The sequence below is a fragment of the Musa acuminata genome, chromosome BXJ2-6 (genome assembly GCF_036884655.1).
Source record: "Musa acuminata AAA Group cultivar baxijiao chromosome BXJ2-6, Cavendish_Baxijiao_AAA, whole genome shotgun sequence".
NCBI classification, from domain to species: domain Eukaryota; kingdom Viridiplantae; phylum Streptophyta; class Magnoliopsida; order Zingiberales; family Musaceae; genus Musa; species Musa acuminata.
In genome coordinates this window covers 14,621,071-14,637,905 of record NC_088343.1, presented here as the reverse complement: position 1 = coordinate 14,637,905, position 16,835 = coordinate 14,621,071, and the positions used below count along the sequence as shown (strand labels likewise).

General features: G+C 35.7%; 2 protein-coding genes and 1 long non-coding RNA gene across 5 annotated transcripts; 2 read left to right on the top strand and 1 right to left on the bottom strand.

The window, feature by feature from the left end:
* The first annotated feature begins 80 nt into the window (after positions 1 to 80).
* Positions 81 to 560, top strand: LOC135615050 (uncharacterized). The gene is made up of 3 exons (XR_010487826.1): positions 81 to 216; positions 289 to 385; positions 460 to 560. It is a non-coding gene; the product is annotated as an uncharacterized LOC135615050 (long non-coding RNA).
* Positions 561 to 1,051: 491 nt separating this feature from the next.
* Positions 1,052 to 10,582, top strand: LOC135615048 (uncharacterized). Of its 3 annotated transcripts, XR_010487825.1 has the most exons (14): positions 1,164 to 1,444; positions 3,071 to 3,217; positions 3,388 to 3,414; positions 3,864 to 3,954; positions 4,356 to 4,399; positions 4,884 to 4,982; positions 5,637 to 5,694; positions 5,782 to 5,834; positions 7,734 to 7,835; positions 8,173 to 8,238; positions 9,151 to 9,272; positions 9,353 to 9,524; positions 9,872 to 9,993; positions 10,444 to 10,582. XR_010487825.1 is itself a non-coding variant. In XM_065113032.1 (13 exons), exons 1-13 carry the CDS (start codon positions 1,304 to 1,306, stop codon positions 9,941 to 9,943), a joined length of 1,194 nt encoding a protein of 397 aa, XP_064969104.1. In that variant the 5' UTR covers positions 1,052 to 1,303; the 3' UTR covers positions 9,944 to 10,203. The 3 variants fall into 3 exon arrangements, 2 of the variants coding, with proteins under 2 accessions (XP_064969104.1, XP_064969105.1); XM_065113032.1 differs by lacking the exon at positions 10,444 to 10,582 and having other exon boundaries at positions 1,052 to 1,444; positions 9,872 to 10,203; XM_065113033.1 differs by lacking the exons at positions 7,734 to 7,835; positions 10,444 to 10,582 and having other exon boundaries at positions 1,052 to 1,444; positions 9,872 to 10,203.
* Positions 10,583 to 12,172: 1,590 nt separating this feature from the next.
* Positions 12,173 to 15,109, bottom strand: LOC103988133 (ras-related protein RABA2a). Its single transcript, XM_009406663.3, has 2 exons — positions 14,873 to 15,109; positions 12,173 to 12,802 (listed from the first exon to the last, which is right to left on the bottom strand). Exons 1-2 carry the CDS (start codon positions 15,062 to 15,064, stop codon positions 12,317 to 12,319), a joined length of 678 nt encoding a protein of 225 aa, XP_009404938.2. The 5' UTR covers positions 15,065 to 15,109; the 3' UTR covers positions 12,173 to 12,316.
* Between the last annotated feature and the right edge of the window lie 1,726 nt (positions 15,110 to 16,835).

Sequence of the window (16,835 nt, the reverse complement as noted above, 5' to 3'; positions counted from 1 at the left end):
AGAGGCTTTTATGTTTGGCGGAAAGGGAGGAGCAAGGCGGGATCAGAGAAAGGGCGTAGAGATCTGACCGTCGATCTGGAGAGGTTCCTGATGTGGGTCGTCGGATCGAAGCTTTGACCAAGAGACGCCCGGTGCGACACTCTGGTTCAACGCATGTGCCTCGTGGCTAATTTATTGTGCTGTATTCCGCGACATCCCCTAATCCTTGTGCGCCCCGTAAGTGTTTCTTTGCCTCGTTGAACTGTCAATAGGCTGGAATCCAAATAAGGTGACACGGTAAATACACAGGGCGAGACAAAATTGTTTCTACTTGAAAATGTTGGCGGCATCAATTGAAATCGAGTCGATTCGGACCGGCCCGGACCGGACCGGACCGGACGACCAGGTTAGATTAATTTTGACTTTTTTTGTGAAAGTCAATATGGGGTCAAAATTTCCGACTCGAATTGGCATGTTCAGATGTTCCTGAGAGATGGGAGGAACGGTGGGGCAGTCCATCAATCGAGTACGGAGGCAGGATTTGAGTAGGATTGGGCTCACTTCCAAGCCAAGACAGGTTTGGCCTTTTTGCCTCACTTTAGGAATATTAGTAGGATTTTATGTCTATTGCTACGTTCGAGTGGTCAGCTTATTGATGAATTAGGAATAGCAACTCGTACAACCTATATAAAAATTATAAAGTGAATATTTACTTTTTATTTTTCATTTTAACATTTCTGCGTAGTATTATTATTTTTAATGTCTCCAACTAAACTATCCATTGAAATTGAGTTGCTTTATCTGACTATTTACATTTGATCAATTGTCTCTTTCTATTATTTAGAATCAAATCATTCGTTCAATTTGCAGTCACAGTTAAGATGGTTAGAAATAAAAGAAAATTACTCAATCTAATAATTCAATTATATTTTATATTTTTATAGTATGATCGTTATTAATTTTTTATCATATATTTTCAGAAATTTTTTATCATAAAAAAAATACTTTACTAGTAAGTGTCATAAAAAAGGGACGATAAAAATAAAAGAAAAAGGAAAAAGCACCCGTAGAATTGTCGACCAGAAATCGGGGGGAGGCGGACAGTTGTCGGGGACCGCGTCGCACCGGCCACACGCCCCGCCTCGGCGCCTCCGCCGCTCGGCCCATGTCCACAAAAAGAAACCGAGGGAGGGCGTGACCGTGCAGAACACGACGGAACCCTTGAAACCCCCCACGTCCAACGTCCAATCCTTCCGATTTCGGTTTCATCCTCATCCGCAATCCTCAGCATTCCGTGTCGGGAAGCCCTTACACCTCGATCTACATGGCGGGGGCTTCGGATCTTGCGGTGTCGCGCGGGTGGGGGCGGGGCTGGACGGTCGCTGGTGTGGGGAAAGGGTCGGGTGTTCGTGCTGTTGCGCTTCTCGATCCGAGCGCTAGATGTAGGGTTCCGGTCCGTCTTCAGGTTGGACTCCGACCTCGAACGAACCCTGTCTTTGTTATTTTTTGGCTTAATTAGACACGATCTTCCTTTTCGTTTGATAAATTTCCGTTTCAGATGAACTAATAAAACGAAATCGTCATCATTTGTTAATAGAATTATGGTTCTTTACGGACAAAAGTTGTGAACTTGTCGGCTAATTTTGGCTTTCCAACTCTTCCCCTTCCTATCAGTGATGAAAGTTTGTGTTTACCGTTGGAGCTGCTGCCCCCAAAACTTTCGTCCAGTCTTTTGTTCATGTTTAATTAGGGTCTAAGATTCTGGGTCATTCTTTGATTATCTTTTTTGCAAAATAAAATTAACAATAATTAAGGTATGGAGACTTGCAGTTTCATGTGAAAATTATTTTGTCTATCTAGAAATTTCAGCTGGATGTACTTTAATTCTAAACTTACAGTAATCAATGATATTCGTGTAAATGTTTGCCAAGAATTTGCTCTGATCTTATCTTTTACAATAAGCAATAAGCGTAATGTGTAAAACCGATATTTCAATATCTTGTGTTTACTAGGATAACTAGTTGGTGTGTTTTATTTGTCATCCTTCTATTTGCCTTTTAAAACAACAGTTTGGTAATTCTGATGCATGGAAAGTCTGAGTGGTTATTTCATTGGTGATGAACACATTTCATCATAAATCATATTCTAATATTGGCATTGGTAGTGTTGGTACCAAGGAATGCAATTTTGGATACTGGACTTGCACTTGTTGATTAAGATCCATGTTTATGAGATCTGGTGTAGTTTTACACTGCCATTTGGTGACCTAATGCAAGCCTCCATCGTTTTTATCCGGGATTGGGCCGTAACAACATATATAAAAAAAATTATGTTGTTGAGATGAGAATATTGATGTGGATGTGTGGAGTTACTAAGAAAGATCAGAAAAAAATATTTTTATTAGTGAACAATTAGGTATCATTTTGATCGAGGATAAAATGAGATGGAGTAATGGTACGAGAAGAGATGGAGTAGTGGTATGAGGAGTGATAAAGGAAGACCTAGAAAGATTTTAGTAGAAACTATAAATAAAGATTTAAGTATTCTTGACTTAACTAAACATATGACTTTTTATAAATTTAAATGACAACAAAAGATCCATGTAGTCAACCTCGAATAATTGAGACTTTCGGCTTTGTTGTGGTTGTTTGACTTGTTCCAGTCAATGACCGGACTGATATTGGTTCAGTCCGCGTGTGTACCAATACATAGTATGTCGGGATGTACCATGGTCCAAGGAGAAAAAGGAAGAAGAAAGACAAAGGAGGAGGAAGAGGGTGGACAAACGATAGCATATGATGGTGGTCGAGCAATGAGGAGATGGAGAGGGCCTTTAAAAGATTAAATCTGCAAACTGGACCAGACTGGACTGGTCCAAAATGGGGTGGTCCATGTATTGGTTCATGCTCGAATCGGTAACCTCGAGTCACCAGAGATTGGTCTGGACGAAATCAAGTTTGTTGTTTGATGCAACCTTTTGCTTATTATCATCATCACTGATTAGACGATTGGAAAAAGAGAACTAAATTTGTTTTCGTTACATTGAAGTCTCATTTATTGTCATTTACATTCATATTTTGTTTGGTTGCAGGATTACACATGCCATGTTGGTCGATTTTCTCTACATGATCCAAAGATAAAATATGCTTCATCTCATCGAAGATTACATGCGCGCATGGCGTTAGTTGATGATAAAATTGTTCAGCCACCTAATGTTGTGAAACCTAACTTAGCGCTGGTCAGTAATGAATTTATTAAGATTATGCATTATAATATTTAGAACATCGGAGCTAGCAGTGACATAGGAAACATCATTTTGCGTAAATACATGCAATATATACGATAAAGAATTTCTTATTATTGATCATAACGATTGTTTAACTTGATATTTCTTTTAATCTTATGCAGGCATATGATCTGGTCCAAGGAAGCCTTGTAAGCCAATTGCTAATTCAGTCTCCTATTGTTATGTTAGATGCTTATTTGCTTGTATCTTTGTCCTTGCATTTAATTTTTTGTTGGAGGCCACTACTCCAAATGGTCGAAGTTGATTAAGTCAGACGTAAATTGACTTAACTGCTACGATTCATCTGAAGTTTCAACTGTATATCATTATTAGTTAGTTTTTGTTTATCAAAACAACCATTTGATTCGTTATTCGATCTTCTTATCAATTTGAATGAATTTGTGTGTCTATGTTGTTGCCATATTAACTTATTTGAAAAGTTATGTGTTGTATTCACTTTTATAGTCACTTTTTAAGAGTTTTAAACTAAATTATATGATTTAGTGGAGTTATGTGTTGTATTCTCTTTCTATTTTGGAGTGCCCAGGTGGAATCCTTATTGACTACATAGTTTAAAAACTTACTACTTTTTGTGCAGGTAAGTTGGAATTCTTTTACGGACAAGTCAATACCTGATCCACCAACTGCTGTTCTCCTGCATGGAATTCTTGGTTCCAGGAAGAACTGGGGTGAGTAAGCTACTTAGGCTTACAAGTTGCTGACTTTGTTGATTTGAATTGTTTCTTAAAAGCTACCATAAGATAGTTATCTGCCTATTTCTTTATTGCTTTATTCAGTTTATGAAAGCATGATTTTGTTATCTTGGCCTGGTTATTAGCTATCTTTCATTATTCTTATGCATTTAATTGAAAAAAATAGTGCAATGCTTTCCAGATTTCTTTTTCAGTAATGCCTATGCTTGGAATCCTGAGGCTTTGTAATTTGTCACAAATAACTATTATAGTGTAAAAAAAAATCCATCCAAATATATATATTTATATATCATGATGGTGAAAGTGAAATTAGATGCAAAATTTCATAAGTTATTCTATTCGGTTGATGCTGATGATTTGTGGTTAAAATATCACAGGGTCTTTTGCTAAGAGATTGGCGCAAGAGTTTCCGACGTGGCAGGTATGTCACAAACTACATAAAGCTTGACCAGCCTCGTAGCATCTGTCCACATGTTTGTTGATATCCAAACTCTGACCTAGATAATAGCTCCTCCACTGAGATAATAAGCAGCTGTAGTAAATGTCTCTTTCTTCTTGTTTCTCCATGCCTTTACATGGACCGTTCTTTAGAAATGATTCCTTCCTACATCTAAGTGATACTTACATTATATCATTTTCTGTGAAATTGCTTGTCTTTGCATGTGTTCATAGCTAATGCAAGTCTATGCAGCATAGCATCTCTTTTAACTGTTGCTTGTCTTTTCAACATAAAGTTGAGTATTTAGTAGCATAAAGTTATTTTTTTTTTATTTTGACAACCTCTAAATAAATATTGGTAGAAACACAAATACCTAATATCCTTGATAGTCCTCAAAGGATGCATCTTATCAATTATTTGTTCTTTTCTTTACACTTCTGTTGTTGCTATACTCTTTTAAATGCAGTTTCTTTTAGTTGACTTGCGTTGCCATGGTGAATCGGCATTGATAAAGAAAAATGGGCCTCATACTGTTGCCTCAGCTGCACTTGACGTTTTAAAGCTTGTAGGTATTTTATAGCCACCACTTAAATTTTGCACAGGTTATTTTCTGCATTTCACGCACTGTATTCAACTACTTGTTTTTACTTGGCGATATTTAGTATATTTTTATGTCTTCTAAAAGGTTAAACATAGAGATCTAGTGTTGTCATGTCAGAATAATTTTTTTCTGAAAATCCACATAAATGGTAGATGATGATGTACCTGATGAGTGAGCAACTCAGATCCATGGATATTGGTCCAACTTATTACTGGCATGCAATAAACCATATTAAGTATGTCAATACTTTAAGCCTTCAATCAAGTCTTTTATATACTTCTTTTTGTTGATATATGCTGTATTTCAATATTATACATTACCAATTAAATCTGAGAGGGTTCAGTATGGTGTAGGAACTTGAGTTTTGATTCCTTGATCCATATAAGTATTGTATCTCAATGGTTATAGTACCAGCAAAATTAGTATCCGAAATTTGTTTTTTTTTTATTCTTATTAGATATTAACTATTTGGTGCTTTGCTCTTTTGTTAAGCAATTACTTCTTAAATTTTCTTATTGTTAAATTTAACAAGAAAATTGTTAAATTTAACAAGAAAATTATTAAATTTTCTTGTTGTTAACTCTTTTTTTATTATCTGATATTTTTATCTCAAAACAGGTTGCACAACTTAGAGTGACACCTCGTGTCTTAGTTGGTCACAGCTTTGGCGGAAAAGGTATTTCTTCACTATTTTGGTTGTTTATTGATGATCATTCAATTTGTGTACTCTAATGTTATTTGCATTATAATTGTCTTCTATCAGTGGCCTTAAGTATGGTAGAACAAGCTGCAAAACCTCTTGCTAGACCTGTCAGGGTAAGATCGTAGTTTACTTGATGCTTGCTTGTAAATATCTGTTTATACAACAATAACAACAACAACGAAGCCGTAAGTCTCAACTATTTAGGGTTGGCTACGTGGATTTTTTGTCGTCATTAAGATCTGGCAAAAGTCATATACTCAGTTAAGTTTAGAGTACTTAAATCTTTATTTATAGTTTCTATTAAGATATTTTTAAGTCTTCCCCTACCTCTTCTCATATCACTAACATTAATTATTTTCACTTCTTCTGATTACCGCATCTAGAGGTCTTATAAACACATACTCATACCATCTTAAATGGTGTTCTCTCATCTTATGGTATATCGAAGCGATACCTAGTTGTTCAAGAATAAAGGTATTTTTTTTCTTATCTTTTCTAATAACTCGATATATCCATCTCAATATTCTCATTTCAACAACACAAACTTTTTGTATTTGTTGTTTCTTAACTACTCAACACTTAGATCCATAAAACATTATTGGTCTCACAACTATCTTACAATTTTTTTTTTAATCTTAAGGTATTCGATGATCATACAAGACTCCTGACGCCTCTTAGCATTTTAACCATACGGTTTTTTATTCTATGAATAATATTTTCATCGATCTCTTCATCTTGTTGACGATCTAAAATACCTGAAGCTTTTATTCAAAAAGATTTTTTGTCCATTCAACTTAATTATATTTTCTTTTATATATATATAATCACTAAAATTATATTTTTTTATATTCAATTTTAGTCCTACTTAATCTAAAATCTTTAATTTTTAAGACTTGCCACTATAGCTTAAGTTTATAATTAAATCCACTTAAGCGCTCATCAATTAAGACAATATCATCAACATATAACATATGCCAGGAGGTCTATCATATAAGTGACTAGTAAGTTCATTTATTATCAATGTGAAAAAGTAGGGACTTAATGCAGATCTTTGATGTAATCTTATGCTAATAGCAAACTCATCAAACACACTCCCTATAGTCTTAACTTTAGTAGCTATTTTCTCATACATATATTTAATAACATTAATATAATTAATAGATACACCTTTCTTTTCTAAAACCCATAATAATAAATCTTTAGGAACCCTATCATATGCTTTTTCTAAGTTAATAAAAATCATATGCAAATCTTTCCTTTTCTCTCTATACTTTTTATTAATTGTCTTAATAAATAAATAGCTTTCATGGTTGATTTTCCAGACATAAAACCAAATTAATTTTTAGAGATATTTATTTTAAGCGTTATCCTACTTTCAATAATTTTTTCCTGAAGTTTTATAGTATGACTCATGAATTTAATTCCTCTATAATTTAAACAATTTTGTATGTCACTTTTATTTTTATAAATTGACACAAAAAAAGCTCTTTCTTCATTCATCAAACATCCTTCCGAATTTTATAATTTTGTTAAATAAGTTAGTTAATTAAGCTACTCTCTTGTCCCTTAAACGTTTCTAGATCTCAACAGGGATAACATCATACCTCATACTCTTTGCTATTTTCATCTTTTTTAATGCGTCTTTTATTTCATTAGCTCTAATTTTACGAGCAAAGCTATAATTATTAAATCTACCACTATTATTTATCGTTAAATCTAAGTCATGTGTGGAATATTCATTAAATAATTTATAAAAATAATTTTCTTTATCTTTCCTTAATCTCATTATCATTAACAAGTACTCCTTGATCTTCTCTTTAATGAATCGAATATTATCTAAATCCTTATACTTTTTTTCCTTAACTTTGACGATTTGATATATTTCTTTTTCACCATCTTTAGTACCTAATTTATTATAAAAAATATCATAAGTAATTTAGAGCTTAAGTTCTTACCATCAAAGCCATAAGAAAAATACATAATAAGTAAAAAGTTTGACATTATCTTAAAAGGTTTGGGTTCTTGATGCTACTCCCGGGAAGGTTCGAGCTGGAGGAGATGGTGAAGATCATCCTGGAGAATTGATTGCTTTTTTGAGTATGATGCCAAGGCAGGTGTGTTTCTTTGAAAAGAGTTCTTCTCATTGTCCCTAATGCAGAAGAAGTTATTGGTCCTATGCATACTGTTTGTAATTGAATTTTAGGTATACCAGTTTACCAACATATAAAAAATTCAATCATGTTATTGATATTTCTTGGAGCTGGGTTCTTACTTCTTAAAGCTTCTTGGAAGTAAATTCCTAGCTTACCTGTGAACTTCTAGGTTTAAAAATTGCTCACCAGCCCACAAAAATTAATCGATTGCTTTTGTTGTCATGATACAATGTGTTTTCTGTGGATTCTAATTCTTAATTGCAAGATCTGTACACTTTAATACTTACATGCTTATCAGGTCTCTTCAAAGCAGAATGTTGTAGATGCTCTGATTCAGGAGGGATTTTCTACAGACATTGCCCGGGTATGAGTAACCTCAATGCTAACTCCCTTAGTTAACTACAGTTTCTTATATAAACTTGTACTCTGGAGCCTTGTATGTTCACACACATTCACCATCAAAATAACAGAGCATGTTGCCAGGATGTTAACTTGTTTTTTTGGTTTTATATGTTAAAATATGGCAATGTGGTTGTATTTTTCGAATGGTTCCTTAGACAAATGCTTCATATTATTCTCTTTCCAAATGGCAAAGACAGTATTAATTTTCGTAATGCCTATGCATTCATTTATTGTTATGTTCAACATGAGGTTATCTTAATGATTGTTGAGGATCTATCTAGATGAACATTCGAGCATATCACCAATTAAGCTAAGTTTGAATGTGAGAACTTCACTCTTATGTTATAAGAAAACCAACCTAATCTGGATCATTTTCAGGTAAAGATTCAATTTACTAAGTTATTTGACATGATGTGAAGTGTGAAGATTAACACTAAGCATAGCCTGTTATTTCCATGGTGTATGAGAAAAAATTGAAATTGATGCAGATGCCAGTTGATCCAGTTTACTTCTGAATGATGTAACAGCTCTCTAAAAGTACATCAACTTTGGTTGAAGACATGCTTTCTTTCTGTTTTTTTTTTTTTTCTTGCTTCTCTCAATACAAATATATTTTTGGTTTTATAGGCTGTGAATTGGTCCTTGTGGCCATAGAGAAACTAGAGTAAACATGCTAAAGCTAGAGTATAAATGAAAATCAAACATCTAGTTGTTACCGTCAGGTATATGCTACACTAGGAGACACCTAGTGTATCTTTAATTGAAATTTTGAATAAAAGGTATAGTTTAAGTATTCTGCTTTGGTTACCGCCATCGGTTTCTAGTTAATGTATCATCCATTGAGCATGATCTTTTTAAAATGTTCTTTTCCTAGTGGATGGCCACAAATCTCCGGCCAGTTAGTCAACCTGGTTCACCATCATCAGGCTTCTCATGGATTTTTGACCTCAAGGGCATTGCTGACATGTACAAGTCCTACGAAGAAACAAATTTATGGTATAGAAACATTGTTTCTAGTTCACACTGTCACATAAATATCATTAGCAATTCCTTATGTCTGATCTACATATTGGCAGGGAAACCGTGGAAAATGTTCCTCGTGGTGTTCATGTGAATTTTTTGAAGGCTGAGAGAAGCTTACATAGATGGGCTCTTGAAGATCTTCGAAGAATTCGTGCTGCAGAAGAATTGGCTGCAGATGAGGGAGCTGGGGTTCAGCTACATGTTCTTGAAGATGCTGGTCACTGGGTATGTTTCCTACATTCTTGTGTCATTATGTTTCTCACCATTGTTATTGATGTGCTGTTGTTTGGGAATGTTCTGCAATTTGTCTGCTAGACAATGAAGAGTAATTGAAAAAAAAGAAAAAATAAATCCAAAGGTGGAAAATCATCATGAAGGATATTGTTGGTTTTGGTCCCACAAATGCTGTACATTTATAATGTTCCAAATGAGCTCCACTAGAGTTATCTTCTATCCTAGGCATTTCACGGATCAAGGAATATTTGACGAGAAAATGTTGTAGGCATATTTAATCATTAGCATATAGTTAGCAAGTTCCTGTGCACTTGACATGTAATGTTTTTTGCTTTCAGGTGCATGCTGACAACCCTGATGGGCTCTTTAGGATCCTCTCGTCTTCCTTTCTGGGATTGAGAACACAATAGCAGGAACTCACATGATTGTATCAAAATGGTCACCTTGGGGAGCAACACTGGTAGGCTATTAGTATGACTTTTATGAGTTTTCGCATTGACAATGTTTTCCTCATCTGCATGATTTAATTGATTAATATATCTTTTCTTCATCCTTACCTTTTAGTTTGCATTTTGTAACATGTTTGCTACTAATGATAGTTGTTCATTGTATACACACCTTTTTGGTTGGTTCAGAAACAACTTATGATATATTAAATTCCTTTCGGCTATGCTTCAGCTTGTATCATCTGTAGTTTGAACAGTTTTGTTTGAAGCAATTATTTTGCACCTAAAGCTGAATACAGTTGGGTGATTACTGAATGTGATATCCGCTCTCGATTAATGTAGAACTTCTCTGATGATTTGTTTTTGGAGAAATTGTTACAATATATTGTGTTGTAGCTCATTCAACATTTATCTGTATTTCTTCTGTAAAAGCTCAAGATTATCGATATTGTTAATTTTTCTAGGTTTTCTAATGCACAAACAAACATGTTGCTCCAAGTACATAATTCCAGAGAGCAGTGATTAGTATCATTATCTGATGGTTGTCATTTGAGACTACCGCACAATCATGCTTCTAATGCACAAACATGTTGCTCCAAGTACATATTTCCAGAGAGAGCAGTGATTAGTATCATTATCTGATGGTTGTCATTTGAGACTGCAGCACAAATATTTCTAATGCACAAACAAACATGTTGCTCCAAGTATATATTTCCAGAGAGCAGTGATTAGTATCATTATCTGATGGTTGTCATTTGAGACTGCTGCACAAATATTTCTAATGCACAAACAAACATGTTGCTCCAAGTACATATACTTCCAGAGAGCAGTGATTAGTATCATTATCTGATGGTTGTCACTTGAGACTGCTGCACAAACATGTTTCTAATGCACAAACAAACATGTGTTTCCAAGTACATAATTCCAGAGAGCAGTAATTAGTATAATTATCTGATGGTTGTCATTTGAGACTACTGCACAACAATGCATGATCTCATCAGGGAACGAAATTTATTTGATATGGCTTCTGATGACAGTTTGGTCAATTTATCCTATTATTTCATAGAAAGAGGAGAAGAAACACATGGATGCATGGAACAGAATGGCATCTTGTGGGCTTTAGGCAGGCCGAATACCTAAAGCCTAAATGATCAAGCTAAGACATGACTTTCTTCTCGGATTCACTGTACATTGCTGCATCCCCCATCTGGTGAACTTTGATTCGAATGCTTCGGTCATGATTGCTGTGTTGTAAACTTGGTTTCTAAGAAGAAGAACAAACTTGGTTGGCCTAGAACCCGACCAACTAGATTCAATCCACACTAAATTGTCTAATAAATCTCAAGGAATCGACATGGTGATTGATTTGTGTTTAGATTATGTGATTCCTAATTTAGTCTCTTCAATACTCAAGTTAGATGTGATTCCTAATTTAGTCTCTTCAACATTAAGTCAGATCCTGAACTCAAGTTAGATGTGATTCCTAATTGAGTCTTTTCAACACTAAGTTAGGTCCTGAAGTGTGACACTAAAGTTAGATCCTGAAGTGACGTACAAGAAAAGGAAAAAAAAAGTAGAGATGAAGAGGATCTAACCTCAATAATTATGATCTAACTGGCTTTTTAAAGTTAGTCCCTTGTGTTTGCTAGTGGTCAGGAATCAATCACGACCGACCATATAACAAACACATGGTAAGAGGAGAAGAACAGCAACACAATAAAGCAAAAGCCCACATTGTAAAAGGAAACAATCATCAGTCGGCAACAATGCACAGAATAAAAGTGCACTTACAGGGAATCCGATTCAATAAGCTGAGCCAAAGGATGGGTTTCCGAAGGAATCGCAAGAACATGGGCAAGAAGGTGACAGAGGAGACCATGTGGCAATCGAGTTTAGGGTTTTGTTGAGACGGGTCACACGAAGATGGTGAGGCCGAGCCTTGACTTGGTTTTACGAATCCAACTGATCTGTCCCACATCAATCCTTGGACCGGGTCTTAAACCCACCAGCTTGTTGAGCCAAGTATGAGCTTTCACTTGCTTAATCCAAACAAACAACAATATCATGATAAAATACCTTAAACATTGGTCTAGTGGTAATGTATCAAACTAACTTATCCATTACGCCACCTTGCTGCTCAAGCATTGCAGGTGGTGTCCCCGACAAGAATTGCTTTATGTTGCTCATCCAAAAGAATTCAACCAAGGCTCACAAGATATAAACCAGCCGTTCCTTACAGATATATCTGGTGAATGATATGACTTCCCATGGGAATTATGAGAGTCTGCAGATTACTAGCATTTGAGCAACACAATCCCTATTAGATTCGTTGGACATCTATGTGGAGCAGCACCTAGTTTGTGTACTGCTTGTATCAGACCCTGAAACCACAATTGTGCTCCCTTCCTTGATTCCTTCTGAAGGAGGCTGAGTTGACGACGCCAAGGACTTCTTACTGATGATCCGATATATCTCCGCGAGAACGATCTGAAAGGCCTTCTCCACGTTTGTGGCCTCGAGCGCAGAGGTCTCGACGAAGGAGAGACCTTCCTTCTCAGCGAAGCTCTGTGCGTCCTCGGAGGCGACGGCGCGAAGGTGTTTGAGATCAGTCTTGTTGCCGATGAGCATGACCACGATGTTGGCGTCGGCGTGATCACGCAGCTCCTTGAGCCACCGGTCGACATTCTCGAAGGACTTCGGTTTGGTCACGTCGTAGACGAGCAGTGCACCAAGAGCACCGCGGTAGTAGGCACTGGTAATTGCCCGGTATCGTTCCTGGCCTGCTGTGTCCCATATCTGTGCTTTCACTGTCTTGCCTTCTACCTGAGAAAGGTAAGAAGAGGTGGAAAAAATACCAAGTGAAAAGGATAACATATTGAAGAAATAAAAATAAATAGGCATTCAAACCATCAACATACTATAAAGAATGTAGCTTAAATTTCCATGTGACCTTTCTACATGAAAACATATCTAGAAGATCGATGACTGTCTACAAAAAATAATTCAAGACCAATCCAGTAGCTAAATTATTGACTCTCACTGCTTGTAGCTTTGCTCAACAACTTAATTTATCCTCCATACCCTTCTACATCACCATGATCATTATGAATCATAGTTACTGCAAGAGATGCTAACGAGAAATCAAATAAAACAAAAGGTAGTAGTACTACATCAAGAAAGGAATGGTTAGATCAGTGAGGACATTTGAAATGTGCAACAAGCAAAAGAGAAGAAAGATTAGTCGCAAAATCTAAGTACCATTTTACAAGACATATCTTGTTTATTATGATGAGTTACATAACAATGACACACGATTTTTGCTAAAGTGACAAATATGATATTTGTATATGTTAACACCCATATTAATCGATTCACATCTTTGTGAATGTCACTACCTCTTGAGTTTAGATGTTTGATCCAAAGTTGCAAGGTTAAAATGAAGCCTATATTAAGATTGTGAAACTAGGTTTCAATTAGACAATTTAAATGGATTTTTAAGTGTGTCCATTACTACTTTCATCTAAAACATACCAGAATAAGTGAAAGAAATATAAGGTTCAGCAATTGTTTGTCAAGACCAATTAAAGACTTCCAGGTTCAGCCTTCTCACGAACATTATATGGCATGCAGAGAACTATGAGAACAGAGCGGACTAAAGTATAGATTGGAGAAGGAGAGATGCCAAGATTACTGGCAAACTAACTGCAACTTTCACCATCAAATCAAGACTACCATATTGATTTGTGTATGCTGTAAAAAGTCAAATTATCTTTTCTAAGATGTGTAAATCTGTTATTTCAAATACTAACAATGAAGATTAGTAAGAGAGAAATCCAGATAAAATTTTCAAGTCATGCAGGAAATTAACCAGAGGCAAATACTGACACCAAGCAAAGAGAAAATACTTATTCCTTATGGAGACAGTTCTTTTTGCTGGAAAGGCAAAGGCAGAAAAGCAGAATTGATATGTCAAACCAAGACTTGGGTAAAAGATAACAATCTAGGAAATTTCAAGTATCACAGTAGACATGTCAACCAAATATTTACAAACAATAGGGTCTTAACAAACTAATAGGCAACATTCATTACATAAAAGTACAACCGAGAACTTTATATAAAGAAATGAACTATGTCATCTACCTGATGATTTTCCAAGAAAAAAGAAGAAATCATGCATTGATATTGTAATTCCAGCCACAACCGAGCCACTTGTTTGGATATCTTGGTGGGGGTCTCAGAAGGGTTTACTAGAGATAAAATCCAGAGCAACTACCCATATATCCCAAGAGAAGGAAAAAAAGAAGAACAAGTATCATGTTTCTTGTCAAATTGTGAATTTTCTGTCTGAAGAGAACCTCCTAGTTTGCAAATTCAATCTCCACATCCATTTACCATCATTTGGCATGTTCGCTTACAGTAAATCTAGGGCTGCTCAATTTTTATGCCAGAATTCAAGTAAATTTATCCATGAAGCTCCACTAGATGACAATGAAATTAAGAGAGAATAGTCAACTTAACAAATCCTTCCTATGAAATTAATTCAATTTGAACCATGGCTACTAGAAATACCAATCAAGAAACGAGTTTTGGATTCAAGGAATCATTATATCCAACAAAGGAACTTCAAATTGAGTCACGGTTACTGGCTGAAAATAACAATCAAAAAACGAGTTTTGGATACAAGAATCAGTAAAATCAGAAAAAGAACCAAAATTTCCATCAAAATTGGCATGTCTGCACGTTCAGAGTCGGATCAGGCTCAGAGAAACACATACAACTCGGGAAATACATGAGATAAGAGAACATGTCGCGGGAGATTCATCGAAGCGACGGAGGGACATCAAAGCGGACCCACTTTGCAGCTCGCAGAGGGAATTAGAGTAGGGACTGGACCTGGAGGGTTCGTGTGGCGAATTCGACGCCGATGGTGGACTTGGAGTCGATGGAGAAGTGGTTGCGGGTGAAGCGGGAGAGGAGGTTGGATTTGCCGACGCCGGAGTCGCCGATCAGCACCACCTTGAACAGATAATCGTACTCATCTTCCAGCCCCCCTCGCCTCGCCATCTCCCTCCGTCTGTCCTCCATCTCCGTCGTCGAGGTTCGCTCCGTTGTGCTTCACACGCCATCGGCTTCCAATAAATCTATCTCCCCCAGTCTAACTAACAACCCGCGTGGTGGTTCGACGTCTGGTGGGGCTCGATGTGGGACCCGCCGATCGCTCGTCTTAGAACAAAGCAGGTAGGTCAGAAATAAAAGAGTACCACTCCTGAGATTAGAGCCGTTGACTTATTAAATTGGGACATGATTGGTTACATGATCGATTCCTCCCAATCTACACCACGACGTACGTATGTATGCGTACACGTATACGCTCGGGTCTATTCATTCAAGTTTTTGCCTCTTTATTTATTTATTGCTGTCGACAAGAGGATATTTTTATCAATTGGCTGCAAGTTGATAATAGTTTTGTTTGCAGAACAATGAATTCTAAATTTTTAGGCAAGAGAAGGGTTAATCATGATTTTGCATGATTCAAAGCTCTAAGTCAAGTGTCATGTTTGGATACCAGAGGACAATGAACATGAAGATTGAAAGCAGATACCATGAGACGTATCGTTGGTTAAAAAATGATCAAAAATAATTTTAAAATTTTCTTAAAAAATAGATTAAGATTTTAAAGTTAAAAATAATATAAATTATGAAAGAATAATGATACATATTTTTTAAAAAAACTTCAAGAAATAATTTTGTAGTACATTTCTAACTATCTTTCTATTCATATTAAATAATCTATAAAAAAAATATTTTAAATTATTAGATTATTTATTAAATAATTTAAGTTTTTAGATTCGAATGATTTAGATAATCGATCGATAGATAGATATATCTAGTTCTATCACAAAAAAATAATAATAATCCAACTCCATAAATGGTGGATCAGGATCATCGATCTTATGTATTTATATATTAATTTGATATGTTTGTTGGACTCAATTCTGAAATTAATCTCACAACATAGTATATCGATACTTTGTATGTTATTGATATATTAATATTGTGATAATCATAATTTGATCATCATGAATCACATATGTCCGATATAGCTCCTCAGACAAGTATGATTGTGACATGTATTAGTATAGAGCATAGAAATAGTAGAACTTCTATTTTTATCACTGATTTGTTATTTTGTATCATGAGATTGATTACCATATTAAGAATGATCAATTATTATTATTATTATGTTACAAAGAGAAAAATGATCAACTATCATGTCAAGATCTATGATATGAATTTTGGATGATATGCATAAAATACTATTCCTTAGTTCATGTATCAGGCTTGGGGCATCGGTATCACTGTTATCCATATCATTACTGTGTCTCTAGATTGAATGATTACTATCCTGTAGAATTAGTCTCGGGGCTTCTTTAGCTTTCCAGTAGAATTAGTCAAGGCACCGATCTCTTGAAGGTATACAGTGAACGTCCAATGCTGAAGCTGCCCAGTTTTAGGTTGAAAGGGAGAGTAATAAATCAGGTGGAGACAATAGAATTGATGATTACTAACAGTGCTTGCATGAAATGCCAACCTACATCAATCAGGAAATCCATCTTCTTCCTCTGTCTGTCTCCAAGACTGCACACATCCTAAAAGTGCAGCATTGGACAAACGTCCTTTGCAGTAACTCTCGATCATTGCCACAAGTGTAGAGATCATTGGATCTGTTAGAACAGCTCACAGGTAGCTGAAAAGAATACTGATGGACTAGAAAGTCAGCAGACTGTTCTGCATTGTACTGCTTTCTAGTGTTGTAGTTGGGCATCAGATAGTTATCCAACTAGTAATTGCATCT

What these genes read in the sequence shown, in the direction of transcription:
- LOC135615048 (XM_065113032.1), top strand. Translation starts at nt 1,304, where the DNA reads ATGGCGGGGGCTTCGGATCTTGCGGTGTCGCGCGGGTGGGGGCGGGGC. An exon ending in TGAAACCTAACTTAGCGCTG is followed by an intron (nt 3,218 to 3,387) that starts GTCAGTAATGAA and finishes AATCTTATGCAG; the next exon opens with GCATATGATCTGGTCCAAGG. An exon ending in TCACAGCTTTGGCGGAAAAG is followed by an intron (nt 5,695 to 5,781) that starts GTATTTCTTCAC and finishes GTCTTCTATCAG; the next exon opens with TGGCCTTAAGTATGGTAGAA.
- LOC103988133 (XM_009406663.3), bottom strand. Translation starts at nt 15,064, where the DNA reads ATGGAGGACAGACGGAGGGAGATGGCGAGGCGAGGGGGGCTGGAAGAT. An exon ending in TCGCCACACGAACCCTCCAG is followed by an intron (nt 12,803 to 14,872) that starts GTCCAGTCCCTA and finishes TACCTTTCTCAG; the next exon opens with GTAGAAGGCAAGACAGTGAA.